At 47.8% G+C, this 24,420-nt stretch overlaps 1 protein-coding gene across 1 annotated transcript in view; it reads right to left on the reverse strand.

The window, feature by feature from the left end:
* Positions 1-24,152, reverse strand: part of scarf2 (scavenger receptor class F, member 2) — a 132,500-nt gene extending 108,348 nt beyond the window's left edge. The window contains exons 1-4 of the mRNA XM_038781342.1: positions 23,410-24,152; positions 22,645-22,703; positions 22,449-22,550; positions 12,863-13,379 (exon numbers count right to left, since the gene is read on the reverse strand). Coding sequence (XP_038637270.1) covers positions 12,863-13,379; positions 22,449-22,550; positions 22,645-22,703; positions 23,410-23,543 — 812 coding nt within the window. The 5' untranslated portion in view covers positions 23,544-24,152. The remainder of the gene's footprint in view (positions 1-12,862; positions 13,380-22,448; positions 22,551-22,644; positions 22,704-23,409) is intronic.
* Positions 24,153-24,420: the final 268 nt, after the last annotated feature.

A 24,420-nucleotide genomic window follows, 5' to 3' on the forward strand; every position in this document is an offset into this window, starting at 1 on the left:
CGATGTGTCTCCACATTGTGCTCAGAAGGGTTCTCATTCCAGTGAATTAGTGGGGCCATTGGACTTCAGCAATGTCAGCAAAAAACAGAAGGCAAAGGATATTGAGGCGCACTGAACCACATTGTATTTTTGTGAATCTGTGCAGGGAGTTAACCCCATCTTTTTATTTCAATAACAGGATGCTGACAAACAGCAGCAGCCCAAAATAAAATCACATTCTTTTCATCTAACCAGCAGTTTTTGCAGTATTCCCTGTCTATTTAAGCAATGAGGAACCAAAGGGTGCATATTCTTTAAGTTTTTATGTATTTGCATATGTGTATGCCTGACTACAAAGAGGAAAAACGCTGGTGAACAAAATTCTCTCATTCACATTTCCTCCATATAATCTTTTCAGGCAATCCTTTAGGTGTCAGTTATTGTGACTCAGTTGGTAGCATTCTCATCTCTGACTGGGCGGGATTTTCCGGTCTCATCCACCCCAAGGCCAGAAATTTCCGCCCGAGGTCAATGGACCTTTAAATGGTGCGTCAAATTTTCCGCCCCGCCCATGATGATTTCCGCGGCAGACAGGGTCTGAAAATTTACACCATAAGGTTCTGAGCTAATCGCCCCACTCCAGAGACGTGGGCAAGCCGTCTGGGATGACACTCCCAAGCGCAGTACTGGGGGAATGCTGGATTGTCAGAGAAACTGTGTTTAGATGAGAAATTAAAGCAAAACCAATTTGCCCTCTCAGGTTGGTGTCAAAGGAGAGCGAGGATGTTCTACCAGCCTGTAGTCCTCACCAACATCACGAAAAGTCATGTTTCCCGGAGGTGTGAGGTGGCACGACTGCTCCTGCAGCTGTCAATCATAATTCCTATTGGCACTACCCACACCGAGGTAGCAGAGTGGCACAGTGGAAGGGCTGGGCCCATAACCCAAAGGTCGATGATCAAAACCATTCTCTGCTATCTACCTTTACCGTGGCAGCAAAAAGAAATATTCAGCTGCTCCCCACAAATATATCTGATATTTTTGGGGCGGTACTGTGGTTAACCACATTAGCAGTGGTTAGCACTGCTGCCTCACGGCGCCAAGGACCCGGGTTCGATCCCAGCCCCGGGTCACTGTCCGTTTGGAGTTTGCACATTCTGCCCGTGTTTGCGTGGGTCTCACCCCCACAACCCAAAAGTATGCGCAGGGTAGGTGAACTTGCCATGCTAAATTGTCCCTTAATTGGAAAAAAGAAATGGGCACTCTAAATTTTCGGGAAAAAACTACCAACTCTGCCGGGAAACCCGCGGGTAGGGGCGCACTGCCGGTGGGACCAGAGAATCCTGCCGCCACCGAACGGCCGGAGAATTCCGGCCATTATCTCATGGCTGTCACCTTTCCTATGTTTCAACAGTGACTACACATGAAAGGTTCATTGGTTGTAAAGCACTTTGGAACATGGTGAAGCCAAATTAAACCCTGGCCCAATGAAAGGAAGATCTGCTCTGACATATGTTGCATTGGAGTGTGGCAACATCATGTTCACAGCAATACCAACCTAGTGGAGATTCCCTCCACTTCACTAATATGTTTTGTCGGACCCTCACCCTGGGTTTAAGATCCCAGGCGAAACAACTTCATAATGAAACTACAGTTAGTGTGGTTGGACCATTACTCAGGCCACTGGAGCCTAATTCTTTACATAGGAATTATTACACATATATGTTCATATACATTCAAATATATATATGCCAATGTATATTATATGCAGTATATTATGACATATATTTTATGAAGAACACTGCTTCAAGTTAAATCATGACATTGTGGTCAAAAGGACACGGGCCCAAACTGGCAAAGGATTCAATTAGCATTTAAACCTATTTGGAATAGACTTTTGGGGAAATGCAATTTTAAGAAATTATTTAACAGTGAGCTGTGATGGGATATAAATGGTTCCAGATGAATGGGGTAGGGTGAAGTGAATGTCATTCCTCATCTGCATATGCCTTGTGATTTTCCGAATGCCATTACGTAATCATATGTTTTTAACACCATCATCAATTTTCCAAGATGATCGGAGATATGTTTTTGTGGGGAGTGACGGAGCATTGATGTTCCAGCTCAGTCGACAAAAATGATTCCAAAACCTTTTTTTAAAGTATTTTTGGCCCTGCCTGCAGGATTGCCTGTAAGGACATGGGTCAGGTCACTCTATATCCAGCGCCACTGGGTGGGACTACACCCAGAGTTCACACCATCTAATAGTATTTAAAATGTCATCAGCATCTCATTGACATTATAGGATTCTGAGGGTGTGAGGTGATGAAGCCTGTGTCTGGCGACCTATATGCCAGCCGGAATGGGTCACAAGTTCTGCACCCCTATTTCCAACCAATGGACCATTGCCCCATTATCTTTGCTCAGACTCTCATAATATAATTCACAGACAAATATCTCCACCAAACCTACATGACAAAACAAAACTGCTCGCAATTGATTGTTTTAGCAGAAACATTTTAGCCAAGGGTTTCTGAGTGGGTTCTCAGACCTGAGGACAACACTATCCATTCAAGGCGATAGTTCATTTTGCAGCTGTTCATAGCAGTCAGCATGCATTTTACCAGAATCACAATACATTATTTTTTTTAAACAAGGTGCATTGTTGAATTATTTTCACCAGACGTTGTTTGTGAGCTATCATTTCAAATGCACTGTTTTCACTGAATAGCAAATCTTGCCAGAGTCAATTTGTGGTAGGTGTAAAAGTATTTTTATCAGGAGTGATACTTTTTGTTTGGCGAAATAGGGAGTGTTCGTCAGTCTGTGCAACTGAGCCTGACCATCCCCACCTATCAGTTGGGGTCATTTTAACATTGGATGCTGATGTAGAATATATTATCAAATTGACGGATCAATATGCATCCTGTTGTATGTGGGAAGTCATGGACACACCTTGTGTCGCAGACAAACACATCCACAACAAGTGTCACCAGCTGCAAGAAGTTGAGCTTCCAGGTTTGGAATTTGAGCACTGGCTGGCATTATTGTGGTGCATCCACAAGGCAGAGAACTATGTGGCTAGCACATTAAGGGAGGTGGTCAAACTTCAGGTTAGGAGCTTGCAGGCAAAAGGGAATGGTGTGGCGCCCCCCAGGCAATCTAATAGAACAAGGCATATAGTGCAGCAATCCTCTTAATTGATCTTGCTCATTAACCAGTTTTCCAGTTTGGATACTGTTGAGGGTGATGATTCCTAAGAGGAGAACAACAAAAGCCTTGTCCATGGCTCCACTGGTGGCTCAGCTGCTCAAGAGGAGAGAAATAAGAGTGGACAAGCAGGAGTGAGAAGGTATTCATTAGTTTGGGGAAGCAACTATAGATTACGGGCCGTACAGTGGCACCGCGGTTAGCACTGCTACCTCTCAGCACCCACAGTCCCAAGATGTGCAGGTTAGGTGGATTGGCCATGCTAAATTACCCCTTAGTATCCAAAAGGTTAGTTGGGGTTATGGGGATATGGTGAGGGCCTGGGCCTAGGTAGGGTCCTCGTTCGGAGGAACAGTGCAGACTCGATTGACTGAATGGCCTCCTTATGCAGTGTAGGGATTCTATGTGACTCGAGGATGATATGTTGGCTCTCTGGTGCCATGTTCAAGGGTGTCACAGTGGCTGCAGGGCATTACTCTGAGGGACAGTGAACCAAAGATCATGGTCCACATTGGTACAAATGACATAGTGACATAGCTGTGAAAAGGGATGAGGTCCTAAAAGCAGATTGTAGGCAAATAAATTTTTTTAGGAAATAATTTAAATAATAGAGACTCTAAAGCAGCAACCTCAGGATTACTCAGAGCGTCACATGCTAGTGAGCAGAGGAATAGGGGATTGAACAATTGAATTTGTGGCTAGAGAATTGGTGTAGGACAGAGTATATCAGATCTTTGAGGCATTGAGTCTTACTCTGAGGCATCTGGGAAATAGACAAGATGGACGGGTTGCACTTTAGCAGGACTGGGACTAACATCATTGTCAGTGTTGTTGGGAATGATTTAAACTAGATTGACAGGAGGATGGGGACCTGAGAGAGAGATCAGATTGGGGGAGAAGTGAAACTGGTAACAGAAAGTAATACCAAAATTATAAGGCAGACGGAGTGAAGGCAAACATGGAATAGGGTCCGAATGCGGAATAATCTTAAAAAAATCAAAGTTAATGGTACACTATCTGAATGCATTCAGCATTCGCAATAAAGTTGACGATTTGAAGGCACAAATTGCCATGACAGAGGCATGGTTACAGGATGATTGAGACTGGGAACTGAATATTCAAGGGTATCCGTAATTTAGCAAGGATAGGTAAAAATGGAGAAGAGGTGAGTTGAAATATGGGGTGAATTAAGAACATTAGCGAGAAAAGATCTTGGGCTGGATTCTCCAATTCTGGGGTTATGTCCCCCATGCCGGTGTGGGAACGATGGCATTGGAAAACTGGCGCAAAATGGCCACCGATTCCCCATTTTGCTGGGGGCTAGCAGGAAGGCAGCATAGAGCTGCTGGCTCTAGCTGCCAATACGGCCTGGTGAATTGATGGGTTCATGGCCGCGCATGCAAGCGGCGGTGGGCTGCAGCTGCCGCGCTGTGCTTCATGACGGAGGCCACTCACAGACCCGACCCACTAAATAGTCCCCCCCTTCAGCCAGCTCGCACGTCCCGGACCGCCCACCCACGGTGCCCCCAACCCCGAATAATGGGCTGGGTTCTCCAATTTTGGGGCTACATCGCCATGCCAGCGAGGGAATAGTTACGCCAGGAAAACTGGTGCGAAATGGCCACTGATTCTCTGTTTTGCTGGGGCTAGCAGGAAGGCAGCGTACAGCACCTGGCTCTAGCTGCTGATACGGCCTGGAGAATTGCATGTGCACAGCGGCGGCCTTCAGCGGACGTGCCGTGCTTCATGGCGGAGGCCGTCCGCGGACCCGACCTGTGAAATAGTCCCCCCCACCGGCCGACTCGCCAGACCACCCACCACCCCGCACAGTGCCCCGACCCCGAATAATATCCCCCTTACCCGCGGATCGGCCCTCTCCCGACTTTGGCAGCGCTGGACTGAGTGCGCAGCCTCCACCCTGAGTTGAGACCACAAGAGACCCGCGTTGTTGGGAATTCAGCTGGTCGGGGGCGGGGCATCGGTCGATACGGCCCGCGGCGTACTCTCGAAAGTGGTGCCGCCCCCGTTTCGGTGGTGAAACGTGATTCTCCGGCCGTTCGCCAAACGGGATTTTGGATCAGTGACCGGAGAATCCAACCCCTTAGCTCAAGAAATAACAATGGGCAGCACACATTGATGGGAATTGTTTATCGGTCACTAAACTGGGCGCAGTACAAATCAGGAGATTCAAGCTATGTCTAATATGGGAAAGACAATAAAAATAGGTTACTTCTTTATGGCACGGGCGGAAGGGAAGGAAACAGAGGCGGTGGTCGCACTGGACGCCAAGAAGGCGTTTGATCGGATGGAAAGGGGGTACCTGATGGCAGTGCTGGAACGGTTTGGGATTGGACCAAGATTTGTGAACTGGGTAAAGTTATTATATAAGGAGCAGAAGGCGAGTATCCGCACGCACAATATAAGTTTGAGATACTTTTCTCTCCACCGTGGGACAAGGCAGGGATGTCCTATGTCCCTCCTGCTTGCGATTGAGCCGTTGGCTATCGCATTAAGAAGTTCGGGAGCATGGAAAGGAATAGTGAAGGGGGGGATAGAGTATAGGGTGTCCTTGTATGCCGACGACTTGCTTCTGTATGTGTCGGAGCCGAGTGCATCGATAGGAGGAATATTGGAGTTGCTGCAGGTATTTGGGTCTTTCTCTGGGTACAAGCTGAACTTGGACAAGAGTGAGTATTTCGTGGTGTCTCAACCGGGGGTGGGCACAGGGGTGGTGGGGCTGCCATTCCGTAGGGCAGGGACTCACTTTAGGTATCTGGGGGTGCAGGTTACCCGTGAGTGGGGAAGGCTTCGCAGATACAACATCACTAGTTTGGTGGGGAGAGGAAAGCCGACCTGGCGAGGTGGGATGGTCTCCCTCTGTCACTGGCGGGTCGCGTGCAGGCGGTTATAATGAATGTGTTGCCGAGATTTCTGTTTATTTTTCAATGCCTACCGATTTTCCTGCCAAAGTCTTTTTTCAGGGAGCTTGAGGGGACGATCACCTTGTTTATATGGGGAGGGAAGTTGGCCAGAGTGAGGAAGGTGCTGCTACAGAGGGGAAGGCAGGCAGGGGGTTTGGGTCTCCCGAACCTGATGTACTACTACTGGGCGGCGAATGTGGAGAAGGTGCAGAGCTGGGTCAGAGGGGTTGAGTCCCAGTGGGTCAGAATGGAGGAGAGTTCGTGCAGGGGGTCGGGGCTGAAGGCATTTGCAACTAAATACTCAGGGAGTCCGGTAGTAATAGCTTCATTGAAAATCTGGAGGCAGTTTCGCCAACACTTCAGGTTGGGGGCAGGGTCAAGGGAAATGCCAATCCGAGAGAACCACAAATTTGAGCCAGGGAAGTGGGACGGAAGCTTTCGGAAATGGGAAGAGAAGGGGATTAAGATTCTAAAAGATTTGTTTCCTCGGGTCGATTTGCAGGATTGAGGGAGCTGGAAGCGTAGTAGGGCTGGAGCAGGGAGAAGTGTTTAGGTATATGCAGGTTCGGGACTTTGCCAGGAAGGAGATACAGAGCTTCCCGGAGGAACCGGCCTCCACGTTGTTGGAGGAGGTGCTGGCAGCAAGGGGACTGGAGAAGGGGACAGTGTCAGCGGTATACAGAGCTATGTTGGAAAAGGATAAGGCACCACTGGAGGGGATCAAAGCGAAGTGGGAGGAAGAATTGGGAGAAGTTATAGAGGAGGGGATCTGGTGTGAGGTGCTCCGGAGAGTGAATGCCTCCACCTCGTGTGCGAGGTTGATGCTGATACAGCTAAAGGTGGTGTACAGGGCACACCTCACGAGGGCAAGGATGAGCCGATTCTTTGAAGGGGTAGAAGATGTGTGTAAACGTTGCGGTGGGGGGGGGCCCGCTAATCACGTTCATATGTTTTGGTCCTGTCCAAAGCTTGGGGAGTACTGGAAGGAGGTGTTTAGGGTAATTTCCAAGGTGGTGCATGTGGAGCTGGACCCGGGTCCTCGGGAGGCCATATTCGGGGTGTCGGATCAGCCAGGGTTGGAAACGGGTGCGGAGGCAGATATCATAGCCTTCGCCTCGTTGCTCGCCCGAAGGTAGTTCCTGCTGGGATGGAGAGCGGCCTCTCCACCCTGTACCCTGGCGTGGCGAGGGGACCTGTTGGAATACTTGACCATTGAGAAGGTTAAGTTCGAACTGAGGGGTTCTAAAAGTCATGGGCACTATTTATTATGCACTTTCAAGAACCGGATAACATCGATCATTAGTTGTGGGGGGGAGGGTGGGTGGGGTGCGGGGGGAGGTGGGCTGTGTATGTTGAAGATGACTATGGGTAATCCCTGATTCCTATTTTGTTCTTTGTCATCTGTTTATGTTAACATGGAGGCTGATGTCTGGGTATGGTGGGAGGATGGGATCGTTGTTACTGTTATGGGATTTGAGATATTTGTTGTTGGTTATTGATTGTTGTTGGGTGTAAATTCGGGAGAAAAATTGTGAAAAAGGAGAATAAAAATATATTTTTTTAAAAATAGGTTACTTCAATTTATATATAGACCTGGTAAACATAATTAGCACTAATGCTGTGGAGGATGATATCCTGGAGTGCATATGAGATGTGCTTCTGGAGCAGTAAGTTGACAAAAATTAACTACAGTGAGCTACGTTAGATTTAGTATTATGTAATGAGAAAGGGCTAACTAATAATCTTGCTGAAAAGGAATCTTTAGGAAAGAGTGACCATAATATGATAGAATTTTACATTAAATTTGAAAGTGGTATTGTTCATTCTTGAACTAGGTGCTTAAATTTAAACAAAGGAAACTATGAATGTCTGAGGGGTTTCTGCATTGGTGATTATCTTTCAAAATTCTATGAATTCTGGAAAGTTTCCTGCCGATGTAACCCCACTATTTAAGAATGGCGAGTGAAAGAAAATGGGAGGCACAGTAGCACAGTGGTTAGCGCTGCTGCTTCACAGCGCCAGAACCCCAGGTTCGATTCCCAGCTTGGGTCACTGTCTGTGTGGAGACTGCACGTTCTCCCAGTGTCTGCGTGGGTTTCCTCCGGATGCTTCCACAAGTCCCAAAATGCGATATGCTGATGTCCATATGGATCGGGATGTCCTTGTTCACGAGTCATTAAAAGCTAGCAGAAAGGGGCAGGAAACAATTAGGCAAACAAATGGTATGTTGGTCTTCATCGCATGGGGATTGAGTACAAGAGTAAAGATGCCTTGCTGCAATTATATATAACCTTGGTGAGACCGCACCTGAGGTATTACGAAGAGTTTTGGTCTCCGCATCTAAAGAAGGGTACACTTGCCGTAGAGGGATGTAATGGTTGTTCACCACACTTATACCCTGCAACTAGATCCTTGCCTTCCTGACCCATAGAACACAATCAGTAAGGGTAAATAACAACACCTCCTCCATGATAGTTCGCAAGGCTGCGTACTTAACCCCTTACTATATTCCCTGTACACACACAACTGTGTGTCAAAATTTGGCTCCACTCCATCTACAGGTTTGCTGATGACATGACTGTTGTGGGTCGGATCTCAAACAACAATGAGTCAGAGTACAGGAGGAAGATAAGGAACCTAGTGGCGTGGTGTAATGACAACAATCTCTCCCTCAATGTCAGCAAAACTAAGGAGTTGGTCATTGACTTCAGGAAGCAAAGTACCGTACACACCCCTGTCAGCATCAATGGGGCCGAGGTGGGGATGGTTGACACCTTCAAATTCGTAGTTGTGCACATCACCAACAATCTGTCCTGATCCACCCACGTCAACGTTACGACCAAGAAAGCACAACAGTGCCTATAGTTCCTCAGGAAATAAGAAAATTCAGCATGTCCACAGTGACTCATACCAGCTTTTACAAATGCACCATAGAAAGCAGCCACTGTGGCTGCATCACAGTCTGGCAGGGGTGGATTAACCATTAAGCAAAATAAGCACGTGCTTAGGGCATCAAGGGAAGGGGGCACCACAGAAATTTTCCATAGCCGAATTTACCATGGTCCATGGGCCATATGGTGCAGTACTGCAAATGGTGCAGCTGAACCAGGATCCGCAAAAAGGGGCCCCCACATTAAATGAAAAAATTACATACAGATATATACAATAATAACAAGAGCACTCAGAGAGTGCAGACCTCCGCCAAGGGTTATGAAATCGAAGGAAAAAAAAATCCCCCGCCCCCCCCCCCCCCCCCCCCCCACATAAATGAAAGCAGTTTCATTCATATGTGCGCCATAAGTTCAGTGCAACAAAAAATGTAAAAACAAGATTCAGTCATGCTGAACTTTATAAAATAATTGTAGAAGACAATATTGAGTGTGCCTTTCCAAATGTAGACATTGGCTTTCGTATATTTTTAACATTAATGGTCACAAATTGCTCAGCTGAGCGTTCATTTTCTCAGTTGAAGTATATTAAAAATCCCATCAGAACAACTATGCAACAAGGCAGGCTGGATGCCTTATCTCTATTAAATATAGAAGCAGATGTGTTACATAAGATTAGTTTTGAGGATCTGATCAAAGACTTTGCAATTTAAAAAAGTAGGAGAAAACTTTTCAAATATAAATAAAGTGGAAGTACACAAAAATAAACATTATTTTCCATCTTACTGTAAGTTTTGTTTAATTTCGATAAATAAAATTTTATTTTATGGTTTATTATTGTTTATATTTTGAATTTCATATATATGGGGGCACCAAAATCTTTTAAGTGTTTAGGGCCTCTAAGGGTCTTAATCTGGCCCTGCAGTCTGGTATGGCAACAGCTCGGCCCTAGGCCGTACAAAGCTACAGAGTTGTGAACATCGCCCAATCCATCACGTGAATCCTCCTCCCATCCACTGACTCCAACGACACTTCCTGCTGCCTTGAGAAAGCAGGTAGCATGATCAAAGACACCTCCCACCCAAGTTATTCTCTCTTCCAACCTCTTCCATTGGGTAGGAGATCCAAAAGTCTGAAAACATACACTAACTGATTCAAAAACAGCTTCTTGCCTGCTGTTACCAAACCCCTGAATGACCCTCTTATGGGCTAAACTGATTTCTCCACATATCTTCTCTACTGAGCAGCACTACGCTCTGTATGCTTCAGCCGATGCCTATGTGTTTAGATTGTGTATTTATTGTTTTTCCTATGTTTTTCATATATAGAACGATCTACCTGGACTGCACACAAACAATACTTTTCATTGTACCTCAGGACACGTGACAATAAATCTAAAACTAAGGACGATGTTCTCCGGCTGCACCCGCCTGGCGACCGGAAATTCCCGGCCGAGGTCAATAGACATCTACGTGGTTCGCGTCCTGCCCGTGGCAAGTTGCAGCGGGCGGAGCAACCAAATCCGTCCCTAAATCTTTATCCAGGGGATGGTGGGATTGTCTTTTGAGGAGAGTTTGAGGAAAGTGGGACTATGTTCTCTAGATTTTTGAAAATTGAGAGCTGATCTGATTGGAACTTACAAAACTCGTACAGGGTGTGACAGGGTAGATGCAGAGAGGACGTTTCCTCTGTCTAATTAGTTCAGAACCAAGGGCACAGTCTCTGAATAAGAGGCAAACCATTTAGTGCTTGGATGAGGAGGAATCTCTTGATAGTAAAGGCGGCCATGAAACTCAATCATTGATTGTCACAAATATCCATCTCGTTCAATTTCGGGAAGGAAATTTTCCATTCTTATCTTGACAGTCCCAGATGAGACTCCCGATCCACAGCAATGTGACTGACTCTTAATTACCCTCTGAAATGGCCCAGCAGGTTGAACAGTTCAAGGGCACTTAGGGATGGGCAGCGATGTCCACATCCCATGAAGGAATAGGTAAAAGAATACCCCACCATTGTTGGTAAATTATCAGACTGCTTATCTGACATCCAGTACTGGATGAGCTGAAATTTCCTTCAAATAAATATTGGGATGGTTGAAGCCATTGATGCTATGGTGAACCCTTCCCGAATGACTCTATCACTCTGTCTGGAAAAGTCTGAGATCAAGCCAATCTTTTAGCAGCTTTGGTGTCACATTTGACCCTGAGATTAGTTTCTGACCTCATACCTGTGCCATTACTTCGACTGCAATACCTGTAATATCATTGCTACCTCACTCTTCTCTTAGCACAGGTGCTGCCGAAACCCTCATTCATGCCAGTGTTACCTCCAGACTTAACTATTCCAAGACATGCCTGACTGGTCCCCATGTTCTAAACTTGAGGTCATCCAAAACTCTGCTGCCATTGCGATAACTCTCACCAAGTCCCTTTGCCCATCAGCCCAGCATTCGTTAACCGACATTGGCTCCAGGCTAAGCAACATTCTCATTTTCAAATTCCTCCATGTCCTTACCTCTCCCCATCTCTGTAATTTTTTTCAGGCCCAACAACCCTCTGAGATATCTGCACTCTTCCAATTCTAGCCTTTTGTGCATCCCTGATTTTAATAGTTGCACCATTGGTGGTCGGGCCTTTAGTTGCCTGGGCCCCAAGATCTGGAATTCTCTCCCTACATTTCTCCACCTCACTTTCTTCCTTTAAAACCCACTTCTTTGAGAAAGCTTTTGATCATCAGCCTTAACAACACTTTATGTGGATCGGTGTCATAATTTGCTTTATAAAGATCCTGTGAAGTACCACGGAGATGTTTTATTACTTAAAAGGTTACTTAAATTACTTAAATTAAATATATTGCTGCCACTGTTGGTTAACTCCAACATTACCCAATCACACCTTAGGCTTTGAGCCATGGCAGCACAGTGGCGCAGTAGTTAGCACTGCTGCCTCACAACGCCGCTGTTCCAGGTTTGATCCCAGCTCTAGGTCATTGTCTGTGTGGAGTTTGCACATTCTCCCCATGTTTGCATGGATTTTCCCCCCACAACCCAAAAGATGTGCAGGGTAGGTGGATTGGCCACGCTAAATTGCCCCTTAATTGGAAAAAATGAATTGGGTACTCTAAAATTTAAAGAAAAGAGAAGTTTTGAGCCATGGCAACTTGGGTCTAACTTCTTTCTGGTTTGGTAACTATAAAGGCCCAGGAGGCCGAATAGTCAAGTAAATGTTAGTTATTCACGGTCAAAGAAAATAGTCGCTACGGCGGCAAATACACACTGTATCAGTCCCAGTCGAGACTACCCAGGCCGGCCTTTATTTGATTTGATGTGATTTTATTTTATTTATTGCCACATGTACCGAAGTACAGTGAAAAGTATTTTTCTGTGGCTAAGGGAACGTACACAGTACGTACATAGTAGACAAAAAGAATAATCAAAAGAGTACATTGACAAATGGTACATCGACAAACTGATTGAAAATAGTTTTAGTCGTTTAGAATGGTGATAGGAGATAAAAGAAAAGGGATTGGGGGAGAGATCTCGCAGAGACTCACCATGCTCCGGCGCCATCTTGGATCTAATTATACAACTTAATAATGAGCCCCAGCTGGTTGGGCCTCCGCCCACTAGCAGGGAAGCTTGTATTCCACAGGATCAATTAGGGTAGCCCCATGGCCCTCATGGGAGTTATTACAATAACTAAGGTGTGGCCCTCTGGGGAAAGGACGTGCACCCCATAAGAGTCCAATAAAGAAACCTTTTATGTCAGCTCTCCCATAATAGAGTCGTAACCATAATAATTAGCTCCAAGACACCCAACTGACCAAAGCAACACAATCAATGGATAATTCTGAAAAACATACCTCTTTTTACATCCGAGGCCAAAATATCCAGCTGGACATGTCTCCCTGCAGTACCTTCCTCTGTATCCAGAATAACACGAGCATGATCCATCGGCAGGGTTACATTTCCCGTGGAAACACAGGCAGCGCTCACATCTGGGCCCCCAGTATTTCTCCTTGCACTGACACCTCCCCACCAGCTGGTCACATGGCGAGCTGTTACAGGTGCACTGGTTGTGGCAACTGCGCCCCCACCAGCCGGCCTGGCAGATGCATTTGCCTGTTTTGGGGTCACACTGGGAGTTGGCGCTGCAGTAGCAAATGTTTGAACAGGTGGTACCCCAGCGGCGTGGCTCGCATTTGCACTTGCCGGTATCCTGGTCGCATTTCCCATATTGGCACGGACAGACTCTATTGCAGGTTGGTCCCCAGCGGTTCGGGTTACAGGTGCACTTGCCAGTCGCATCGGCACAGCGCCCGTTCGGGTGGCAGAGGCACATCTCCTTGCAGTCTGGGCCCCAGAACCGTTCAGGACATTCTGAAAAGAGAGAAGACCACTGCTTAGGCAGCTCTTAAGGAATGACTTCCCAGCTGTGCTCAGTGTTATTCTGCATGTTGTTTTACAAGCAGCTGCAGTTTGACACTCACTGTACAAAGGCAAGGAAAAATTGAGGGCACAGAGGCCATTTAGCAAATTAAAGCTCATGTTTTGGTTCTCAAATTCTCCCCTTATGGCATCTAACTGTATTCTGAAAACCTTTTTCACTTCATGACCTTGATTTTAAAAATCTTACCCACATTTTTAAATCCGGCCATGGCTCCAACCCTCCTTACTTTTGTAACATAAAATCCTCCACGCTGTCTGTACTCCTCCAACTCTAGCCTCTTCAGCCTCTATTTTAACCACTCCACCTTTTGTGGCCGTGTTTTCAGAAAAATAAGGTCCAAAATTCCCTCTCTGCCTCTCCTAACTCCCTTTTCTCCTTTAAGACATTCCTTAAATCACCCTCTTTGACTAAGGATTTGGTAATTTGTCCGAAAATAATTTTAAAGTGGTTCAGTGTCAAATTTTCATAGAATCATAGAAATTGCAGTGCAGAAGGAGGCCATTTGGCCCATCGAGTCTGCACCAGCCCTTGGAAAGAGCAACCTACTTAAACCCACGCCTCCACCCTATCCCCGTAACCCAGTAACCCCACCAAATCTCTTTGGACACTAAAGGCAATTTAGCAATGCCAATCCATCTAACCTGCACATCTTGGACTGAGGAAGGAAATCGGAGCACCCGGATGAAACCTACACAGACACGGGGACAATGTGCAGACTCCGCACAGACAGTGACCCAAGACAGGAATCGAACCTGGGACCCTAGAGCTGTGAAACAACTGTGCTAATCACTATTCTACTGTGCTGCCCTGGAAGAAGACAATGCTAACCACTGTGCTATGTGCCGCCCCTAATTTTGTTTGATAATGCTCCTGCCCTGAGATGTCTCACTACATTTTTAAAAATTTATTCCTGGATTGTGGGTGTTGCAGACTGGGCCAGAATTTATTGTCCATCCCTAATTGCCCTTGAGCTGAGGGCATCTAAGAGTCAACAACAACCATCATAAAAACTACTATAAATATTAAATTGTTATTAAATGTCGGATTAATCAAAATGTTTATTATCCTTCAGTAAAGAAATACCTATCAGGGTGTGATTTAATTTGTTTTTCACTCGTTTAAATACATGGGACATAATTCTCCATTGCACGACGCCAAAATCGAGGATTGGCGATTGGGCTGAGAATTATTCCCGCCCTGAAATTGTGGCAGCTGCTAGTTTGACGCTGGGTGGCGATGCTCCGCCCCCTCCAAATCACGCAGTCACAACCCCATTGGAATGTCATGCGTAGACCCACCAGCGATGTTCCACCTCGGATGGGCCGAGTTCCCAATGGCCAAGCGCGGTCTCAGCTGGCCTGGTGACTGTGGAGAGAGAGGGCATGCCAACAGTGTCCAGCACCGCCACACTTGGCCGAGATCCATGCCGCTGGCTGGGGGGCTTCTGCCAGGGAAGGATGGTCTGGTGGAGGTGGCCAGAAGGTGGGCTGTGGAGTCGGAGTCGGCGTGTATGCGGTCCAGCACAGCCGGCGCCGCCTTTTCCGGTACGATCGGTGCGTGTATGGGGGGTGTAGGCGTGCATGCGGCTGCAGCTTGTCAGCCATGTGCATGTGCAGCATGGACCCGGCAATTCTCCAACCATTTGCCGTGCGTTCCGCGGCTGTTTCACGCGGCGCAGGTGCTAGCCCCTCACCGGTAGTGGAATCAGTGCGGGTTTCACGCCGATTTTTCCGTCGTGAAACACGATGGATCCTCCGTTGGCGTCAGAACTTAGGCCCAGGAACGGAGAATCCAGCCCATGTTCTCTACTCCCACTGGCCTGAATCAACTGCTCGTACATCTTCTGGCCTAATGGTAAGAATCTGAGCTCACCTTCCCTATGCCAATCAGTTCATGCTATAAGAGATCTCCTGACTACGCTGAAGCAGCTCTCCATTGTTCCTCAATAACGCATCCTGTCATACTAGGATTCAATCTTGCTGCTCACCTCTGCATCGTTTTCACTATATGTATGTACATTTTGAAATCTGCCAACTACTAGGAAGAGGCATAGGCCATTCAGCCCCTTGTGCCTGCCCCACCATTCAGTTAAACTTCTGCACCTCAACTCCATTTACCTACGTTTGTTTTTTAAAATTAATTTTACGGGATGTGGGTGTTGCTGGCTAGGCCAGCATTTAATGCACATCCGTTACTTGTCCTTTCGAAGGTGGTGGTGAGCTGCCTTCTTGAACTGCTACAGTCTCTGGGGTGTAGGTACACCTGCAGTGCTATTAGGGTGGGAATCCCAGGATGTTGCCCCAGTGACAGTGAAGGAACGACGATATATTTCCAAGTCAGGGTGGTGAGTGACTTGGAGGGGAACCTCCAGGTGGTGGGGTTCCCAGGTATCTCCTTCTCTTGTCCTTCTAGATGGTATTGGTCATGTTTTTCTACGGTGTTGCTAAGGAACCTTGGTGAATTCCTGCCGTGCATCTTGTACATGGTACACACGGCTGCCAGTGTTTGTTGGTGGTGGAGGGATTGAATGTTTGTGGAAGGGGGAACAATCAACCCGGTTGCTTTTTCCTGGATGGTGGCGAACTTTTTGTGTGTAGATGGAGCTGCACCAATCCAAGCAAGTGGAGATTATTCCATTACACTCCTGACTTGCGCCTTGTCAACAGAGGACATACTTTGGGATGTCAGGAGGTGAGTTACTCACTGCAGCATTCCGAGCTTTTGACCTGCTCTTGTAGCCACAGCAATAATGTGGCTAGTCCAGTTCAGTTTGTGATCAGTGGTAACCCCCAGGATGTTGATAGTGGGGGATTCAGGAGTGGTAATTTGTGCCAGATATTCCCCCAATTCCCATTGACTCCAGTTTAGCTGGGGCATCTTGATGCCACACTCGGTCAAATGCTGCTTTGATGTCAAAGGCAGTCACTCTCTCCTCACCTCTTTTGTCCATGTTTGAGCCAAGGTTGGAATGAGGTCAGGAGCTGAGTGACCCTGGCAGAACCCAAAACTGAGCAGCCGTGAGCAGGTTATTGCTGAGTAAGTGTCTCTAGGCAGTACTCTTGATGATCCCTTCCTTTACTTTGCTGACGATGGAGAGTAGATGGGGCGGTAATTAGCCAGAGTGCATTTGTCCTGTTTCTTGTGTACAGGACTTACAGGGCAATTTTCCACATTGCTGGGTAGATACCAGTGTTGTGGATATACTGGAACAGTTTGGCTAGGGGGGGCAGCAAGTTCTGAAGCACAAGTCTTCAGAACTAATGCAGAAATATTGGCAGGGCCCATAGCCCTTGCAGTGTTCAGTGCCATCAGCCATTTCTGGACATCAAGTGGTGTGAATCAAATTGGCAGAAGACTGATATCTGTGATGCTGGGGACCTCTGGAGAAGTCGAGATCGATCATCCACTCGTCACTTCTGGCTGAAGATTGGTGCAAACGTTTCAGCCTTATCTTTTGCACTGATGTGCTGGGCTCCTCCATCATTAAAGATGGTTATATTTGGAGGATCATCTCCTCCAGTTAAGTGTTTAACTGTCCACCGTCATTCATGACAGGATGTGGCAGGACTGCAGAGCTTAGATCTGTTCCATTGTGGAATCACTTAGCTCTGTCTATAACGTGCTGTTTATGCAATTTGGCATACAAGTAGTCCTATGTTGTAGCTGCATCATTTTGCCACCACTTTTTTCAGTATGCCTTGTGCTGCTCCTGACATTCCCTCCTGCACTCTTCATTAACTGGGGTTTATCTTCTGGCTTCATGGTAACGGTAGAGTGGGTGATATGAGAGGCCATGAGGTTGCAGATTGTGGGTGAGTACAATTCTGGTGTTGCTGATGGCCCACAGCACTACATGGATGCCCAGTCTTGAGTTGCTCAATCTGTTTGAAATGTTACACAGCATGATGGAAGGTATCCTCTTCTCCACAAGGACTGTGCGGTGGTCACTCCTACTAATACTGTCATGGACAGATATCCGGCTGCAGAAGGCAGATTGGTGAGGATGAGGTCAAGTATATTTTTCTCTCTTGTTAGTTCCTCACCGCCTGCCATAGTCCCAGTCTGGCAGCTATGCCCTTTGGAGCCTGGCCAGCTCGACCTGTGGTGGCACTACGAAGCCATTCTTGGTGATGGACATTGAAGTCCCACATTCTGCACCCTCGCCACCCATAGTGTATCCTCCAAGGGTTGTGGAACATGGAAGACTATTGATTCATGAGCTGATGGGGACACGGTACGTGGTACCGTGTTTGACCTGGTACCATGAAACTTCATAGGGTCCAGCGTCAGTGTTGGGACTCCCTGGGCAACTCCCTCCCAACTGTGCCGCCACCTCTACTGGTTCTGTTGTGCCAGTGAGATAGGACATATCCAGGAATGGTGATGGTGGTATCTGAGACATTGCCGGTCAGGTATGATCCCATGAATTTGACTATGTCAGGCTGTTGCTTGAGCAGTCTGACACAGCTCCCAGTTTTGGCATAAGCCCAGAGATGTTGAGTAGGTCTTTGCAGGGTCAACTGGCTGGGTTTGCAGTCTGGGGCCGAGGTCGATGTCGGGTGATCCATCTTGTTTAATTCCTTTGTGTTATCTTCATAGCGGTTGGATGCTGATGAGTTGCCAGCTCGGCCATTTCAGAGTCAACCATGTTTCGGTGCCTGGAGTCATATGTTGGCCAGACAGGGTAAGGGTAGCAGGTTTCCGTCCCCTTCGTGAACAAATTAGGTTTTTACGACAATATGGTCATCATTAGACTTTTAATTCCAGGTGTTTTTTTGAGTTTAAATTCCACCACCTGTCGTGGTGGGATTTGAACCCAGATCCCCAAAGCATTACCCTGGGTCTCTGGATTACAAGTCCAGCGTCAATACCACCACACCACCGCTTCCCCTTCGATGCATTAGAGTTCTCACCTAATAATAATCTTGTCAATCTCAGTCTTGAATGCTGCAATTATCTAAACATTCACAGGTTTTTGGCAAGTGAGTTCAAGATTTCTACAACCTTTTGTGTGATAAAATGCTTCTTGGTTCTGTCCCCGAATAGCCTAGCTCTCATTTTAAGGTTATGATGGCCCACAGCATGTGCTGAATTGTACTGAGGTTTTATAGTGAGGGTCGCACTTGGAATACGGTGTACAATTTTGATATCATAATAAACACTGCATTGATTGTATAATTCCATTGTATTCCATTGTTAACTCCCACTCCACTACTCTGGCAATGCATCCCAACATTCTATTTGCTTTTAGAATTGCATCTCCACATTATCACCATGTTGAAAGTACTGAATCTCCTGTGACTCCGAGGTCACTTTGCCCTTCTCTTGTTCAAACTTTTTTAAATGTATGGGCGGGATTTACTGATGGTCTGCGCCAAAATTGGGAAAGGGGATCTGGCGAGGAATCAGTTCTGACGCCAAAATTGCGGCAGGTGTCGATTTGATGCCAAATCATGATTCTCCGCCACCTCGAAAACGGCGTTAATGCATTTCACTCAGCAGGCACTCTCCAGGGCATCCGCAATTTTCTGCCTCTGATGGGCCGAGTTCCCGACGCTGTGGTTCACTTGTACTTTTAAAAATTGTGAAACCACTGTGGCAGCTGCTGGGGGAGAGAGAGGAGGTACAGAAAGTGTCCAACATGACCATAGTTTGCTGACAGTTGTGCCACTGGGCAGGGCCTACTTCCAGGGCTGTGGGGAGTAGTGACGGGTGGCCAGGAGGTGGGCTGTGGGGTCAGGGTGGACAGACACGGAGCACCTTTGCCGTATCCAGCAAAGCAGCCATGCAGCCGCGCACTCCGCTAACAGCCCACTTTGAACCTGGTGCCATGGGTCATATAGGTGTCCCCCAGGGCACCCACCTGGGTGGCCTCAGACAACCCATCAGCTGCATGAGCAGCTCCAGCACACCCAGTGGCACCTTTTTGGTTGGGATACGTGTGTGCAGGGAATCGTCGGGCCGGGCGCGATTTGCGTGAAGCCACCCTGACGCCGGTCCACCGATTCTCCAGTGACCGGATAATCGGCGGCATTGGCACCGGCGTGGTTGGCACAGCGCCGGTCGTGGCCCCCCGGCGATTCTCCGCCCGGGATGGGCCGAGTAGCCGCCAAAAAAGCCCGAGTCCCACGGGCGGCATTCACATCTGGTCTTATCCAGTGGGACCTTGCCATCCATCCTATGGGGGGCAGCCTGGTGGGGGGGAGGGTGGTCCGACCCCGGGCGGGCCTCCACCGTGGCCTGGTCCGCAATCAGGGCCTACCGATCGGCAGGCCGGCCTCTCTTGGTGGGGATCTCTTTTACTCTGTGCCAGTCCCTGTAGCCCTATGCCATGTTGCGTCGGGGACGGCGCGGAGAAGGAAGCTAGCGTGCATGAGCGCATTCGCGCCAGTCGCAGTGTGCATGCGTGCATTCGCAATGGCCGCAGTACGCATGCGCAGACCTGCGGCACTGCTGTGGAATCAGCATCCTGGTACTCTGAGCTCTTGGGCTGTGCTGCATTGTACTGTCTGATACCTTCCACTTGCGGTGGTGATGCACACATGGGATTTTGAACCACACCTGTCTGGGAAACAGCTCGCAAGGTGTGCTCCTGACTTCTCCCCCAGCAGCTGCCACAGGTGCTGGAATATCGGCAGCTAGAGCAGCGTGGGCCGCTCCAGTACCGTGCTGGCCTCCTGTAGGGCAGAGGATCGCTACACATAGCGGTCCGATGACGCCGTCGTTAAACTCTCCAGTTTTTACGACGCCGTCAACAGAAGGGAGAATCCCGCCCCAATGTGTATGTGCGGCTGCAGCTTGTCAGCCTCCCAAGTGTCGATGTAGGAGCCAGCATCTCCTGCAAAATTTTTCAGTGGATTTGAGTGTGTTCCAGATGGCACCAGTTCTAGCCCCTCAACGGTAGTAGAATCAGTGCAAGTGTGGTGCCGATCTTTCTGTCATGTCAACCCTTAGTCTCAGAAATGGAGAATCCACCCTTATGTTTTCCATTCTTCCCCAACCCAAGCCCTTCATTCGACAATTATTGTTTTTCATTTCCAGTATGCAGTACCCTATTTTTATAGTTATTAAATATTATTTACAAACTATCTACCCAATCCCATAATAGATATAAGTCCTCCTGAAAGCTATTGACTGCATCCTCCATCCTGGCTGCTGTGTGAACATAATAGTAAATTGCTAGCTTTATTCAGCAGGCGAGGATCACCCACTGTGTCACAATACAAAATTACTGTTTATTCAGTGGGGCAAGGCTAACTCTCTGTGTAACTGCACAAAATTACAGGTGTGTAAGTGTACAGATGCCTGCCTCTGCAATCAAAACTGTGCCCCTCCCACCAGACATTCATATTGCAAGGTGAATCGAGTGCAGAAGCTGAACTTGGTGCGGTGCGAATGGAGTGGAGTTCATAGAATTTCATAGAATTTACAGTGCAGAAGGAGGCCATTTGGCCCATCGAGTCTGCACCGGCTCTTGGATAGAGCACCCTACCCAAGGTCAACACCTCCACCCTATCCCAATAACCCAGTAACCCCACCCAACACTAAGGGCAATTTTGGACACTAAGGGCAATTTTTAATGGCCAATCCGCCTAACCTGCACATCTTTGGACTGTGGGAGGAAACCGGAGCACCCGGAGGAAACCCACACACACACGGGGAGGATGCGCAGACTCCGCACAGACAGTGACCCAAGCCGGAATCGAACCTGGGACCCTGGAGCTGTGAAGCCATTGTGCTATCCACAATGCTACCGTGCTGCCCTTAAACTGCTTTCTATGCTGAACTTCACCTTGTGGACACCAGATTGGCATTGGTGAGAAAGCTAGATGTACACACACATACAGCTGGGAGAAGCTAGGCCATTGCGGAGAATGGGTTAGCTGTGGGTGAGATGGTAGCGACTCAAAACACACTGGGTACATACAAATGGAAGCTGCGGGGTTAATGAAAATGAAATGAAAATCACTTATTGTCACAGTTACTGTGAAAAGCCCCTGGTCGCTGCATTCCAGCACCTGTTCGGAGAGTCTAGTACGGGAATTGAACTGTGCTGCTGGTCTGCCTTGGTCTGCTTTAAAAGCCAGCTATTTAGCCCAGTGTGCTAAACCAGCCCCTAATGGAAATGCAAGGTATATTTTCTGAGAAAACATGTTGGAACCTGAAGTTGCACTGCTGTGGAATCAGCATCCTGGTACTCTGAGCTCTTGGGCTGTGCTGCATTGTACTGTCTGATACCTTCCCCTTGCGGTGGTGATGCACACATGGGAGTTTGAACCACACCTGTCTGGGAAATAGCTCGCAGGGTGTGCTCCTGACTTCAGCCACTGGAGGCGCACCGGCTCCCCACAAACAGGGCGCAGTATCAGGTGTCTCCTCGGGTTCATGGAGATCAGTGTCAGAGGTGACTGGAATCTGCTCATTCACCTCACCTTCTGAATGTCGGACATTAAAACACAGAATGAGGGTTAATATATATATATATCCCCCGCATTCCAGTAAATGGATTGTAATACTCCAGACTGTCATTAATATTTCAGAGTGCAGCCCGCAAAATGGTACGCTTATATTGTTAAAACAGCCATTTAGGTAATTAAATAGAAAGAGGCAAGCTAGATAATGATAATTGTACCTAGAGCACATCAATCAAATGGGCATTAAACTCACATGGAAGCAGAGAATCCCAACAGTGCAGAAAGAGACCATTCGGCCCATCGGGTCCACACTGACCCTCTGAAAGCGCACCCTACCATGGATCTCTGAGCTACACACAAAACTACACCGGGTTTTTTTCGTTGATTCAGAACGGTCAGGATGTTGTACAAAGTCAGGTGATTTCGGGCTATCTGTGTACCTGTACAAAATTACAATTTCTTCAGCACGGTAATGAAATGAAATGTGCAACTGTACAGGGTGCTAATTGAGCAGGGGAAATCCGAGTAACTCGCTGTGTGATTCTAGGATGGTATCATTTTTGTTCACAGTAAGCTTGTACTCACTGGTCTCACAGTTGGCTCCGAAGTATCCATGCCGACAGCGGCATTCGTTGGGTCTGACACAGATTTCATTTGCCTTGCAGCTGAAGTTTCCCTGACAGAGAGCTGGAAAGAGAGAGAGACGGAGGAGGGAGATCAGGCTGGCGGAGGTCACATGAAATTCTGAACAAGCGGAGCAGAGCTGAGGATGATTACTGACCTACTGGACATTCATTGCCTTGCTGATTCCACCCAGGACAACACCCAACTTCAGGAGAGCTTTTGGAGGGGAGAAAGTGAGAGAGAAAGCATGGTCATTATTGTATCTATAAACAATACATGTGTAGTAGAAGAAGTCATCTTTGGGTTTTTTTTCTGCTAAAGCCAATCGTGTCCCGGCTCAAGAAAGCTCCCATTGCGAATTAAACAGAACATTAAAACTGTTCTCCCATATCAGTGAAATGCCAGTCTACAGACCACACCCCAGTCCCAGTGGTTTCCAGCTATTGCAATAATAATTGCTTTCTTTTTTTGTTGGGGTGGAGGGGTAGGGGTGGGGTGGGGGTGGTACTTCAGACCCGGACAGAGCAGACTCCTACTCCCATTCCCCTCTCTGACTCTGCTAACATTTTACACAGTTTGACCGCGTCGGCTGGCGAAGGATGAAAATGTAGAACAAATATTCGGGACAGTAACTTCCGTTTGAAACTTCATCTCCAGATGTGGGTTTAGAAGGTTCAAGGAGGCAGATGTTTCTCGTGATTCCTGATATTGTGGGGGTTGGGTGGGGGGGAGCAGGCAAACTTGATAACCATCCAAACATTGTAACCAGGACGTGCCTGACAGGTTGCAGCTGGCCAGGTGACATTTTTATGGAGAATGTCCCTTTATATCAGCCCCCAGCGGGAGCACTTGGAGGGTTTCAGGATACCCCACCTCCCTCCTCCTCCCCCTCCCCTCACGCCTCCCGTTCCCAACTCCTTACCCCTGTGTCCTGCACACATTCCTGCCGCTAGGACTGAGCTCCTGGCCTCGGCTCAGAGCAGCCACGGCTACCAGAGCAACCCAGAAGCAGCAGCCTAAACTCGGATCCATTGTGCAGACAGCCCGGCTCAGCATCTTTCCGAGAGCAGAGAGGGGAGGAGGTGGAAATCAGCCTTCAAGCCCATTCATCAATCCAACCCGGGACGTGCCGGGTTCAGCCCCTTTGTCACCCCAGCAGAGTGGACCGAGCGAGAGGAGACTCCGGCTATGGGAGCATCCTTCAAACTGAAATCCCAAGGAAAAGAGGTTCCCCCCCAAAAAAAATCCATCAAGTATATCAGGGGGCGGCTGTGCTTTTCAAAACGCCATGCCTTCCACTCGGGCATATTTCCACTTCTTCATTCTTGAAATTGTTCTTTTTGTGTTCTCAGAAGTCAAAGTTTCCAACTCCAATCCCGTTATGACTGATTTCCTTGTTGTTCTGACGGGTTATTCTCCTGCCCTCAGTTCCCCGGGGCTCCCAGTAACCTTGCTCCGGGGTCGCTCCTCCGTTCTCTCGCTCCTGCAAATTGCTTGCACAAACTCCCAGAGTTGGAAGACGTTGTCCACTTTTTTTCCCTCTCCCTCTCTCTCTCGGCTGTGTCCTAGACGGGGGACCTGGCACCGAAAGCAGCAGCAGTCAGGCAGTCAGTCGGGAGAGAGAGAGGCAGAGGGAGGGAGAGAGGGAGGGAGACAACTGTTTTCTGCCACTGGGAGTTCCAGCAGGAGGAGCCCAAGGAAGGAAAAGTAAACCCCCTTCATTCGTTACCTTGTTTCTTGCTCAGGGTTTGAGTGCTTGAGAGTTTGTGCCCATTGTGTGTTTTATTTATATATATATTTTTAAAAACACATAACTGTTTTGTTTTGTGTGTGTATCAACTTTACAAACTCTCATTGACCTGACCTCCCAACTTCCTGAAGTCAGGAAAGGTGTTTGGCGATTGCTCTCCATCATAGCCCAGACCTGTGAATG

Source organism: Scyliorhinus canicula, chromosome 1 (assembly GCF_902713615.1).
Source record: "Scyliorhinus canicula chromosome 1, sScyCan1.1, whole genome shotgun sequence".
Taxonomy (NCBI): domain Eukaryota; kingdom Metazoa; phylum Chordata; class Chondrichthyes; order Carcharhiniformes; family Scyliorhinidae; genus Scyliorhinus; species Scyliorhinus canicula.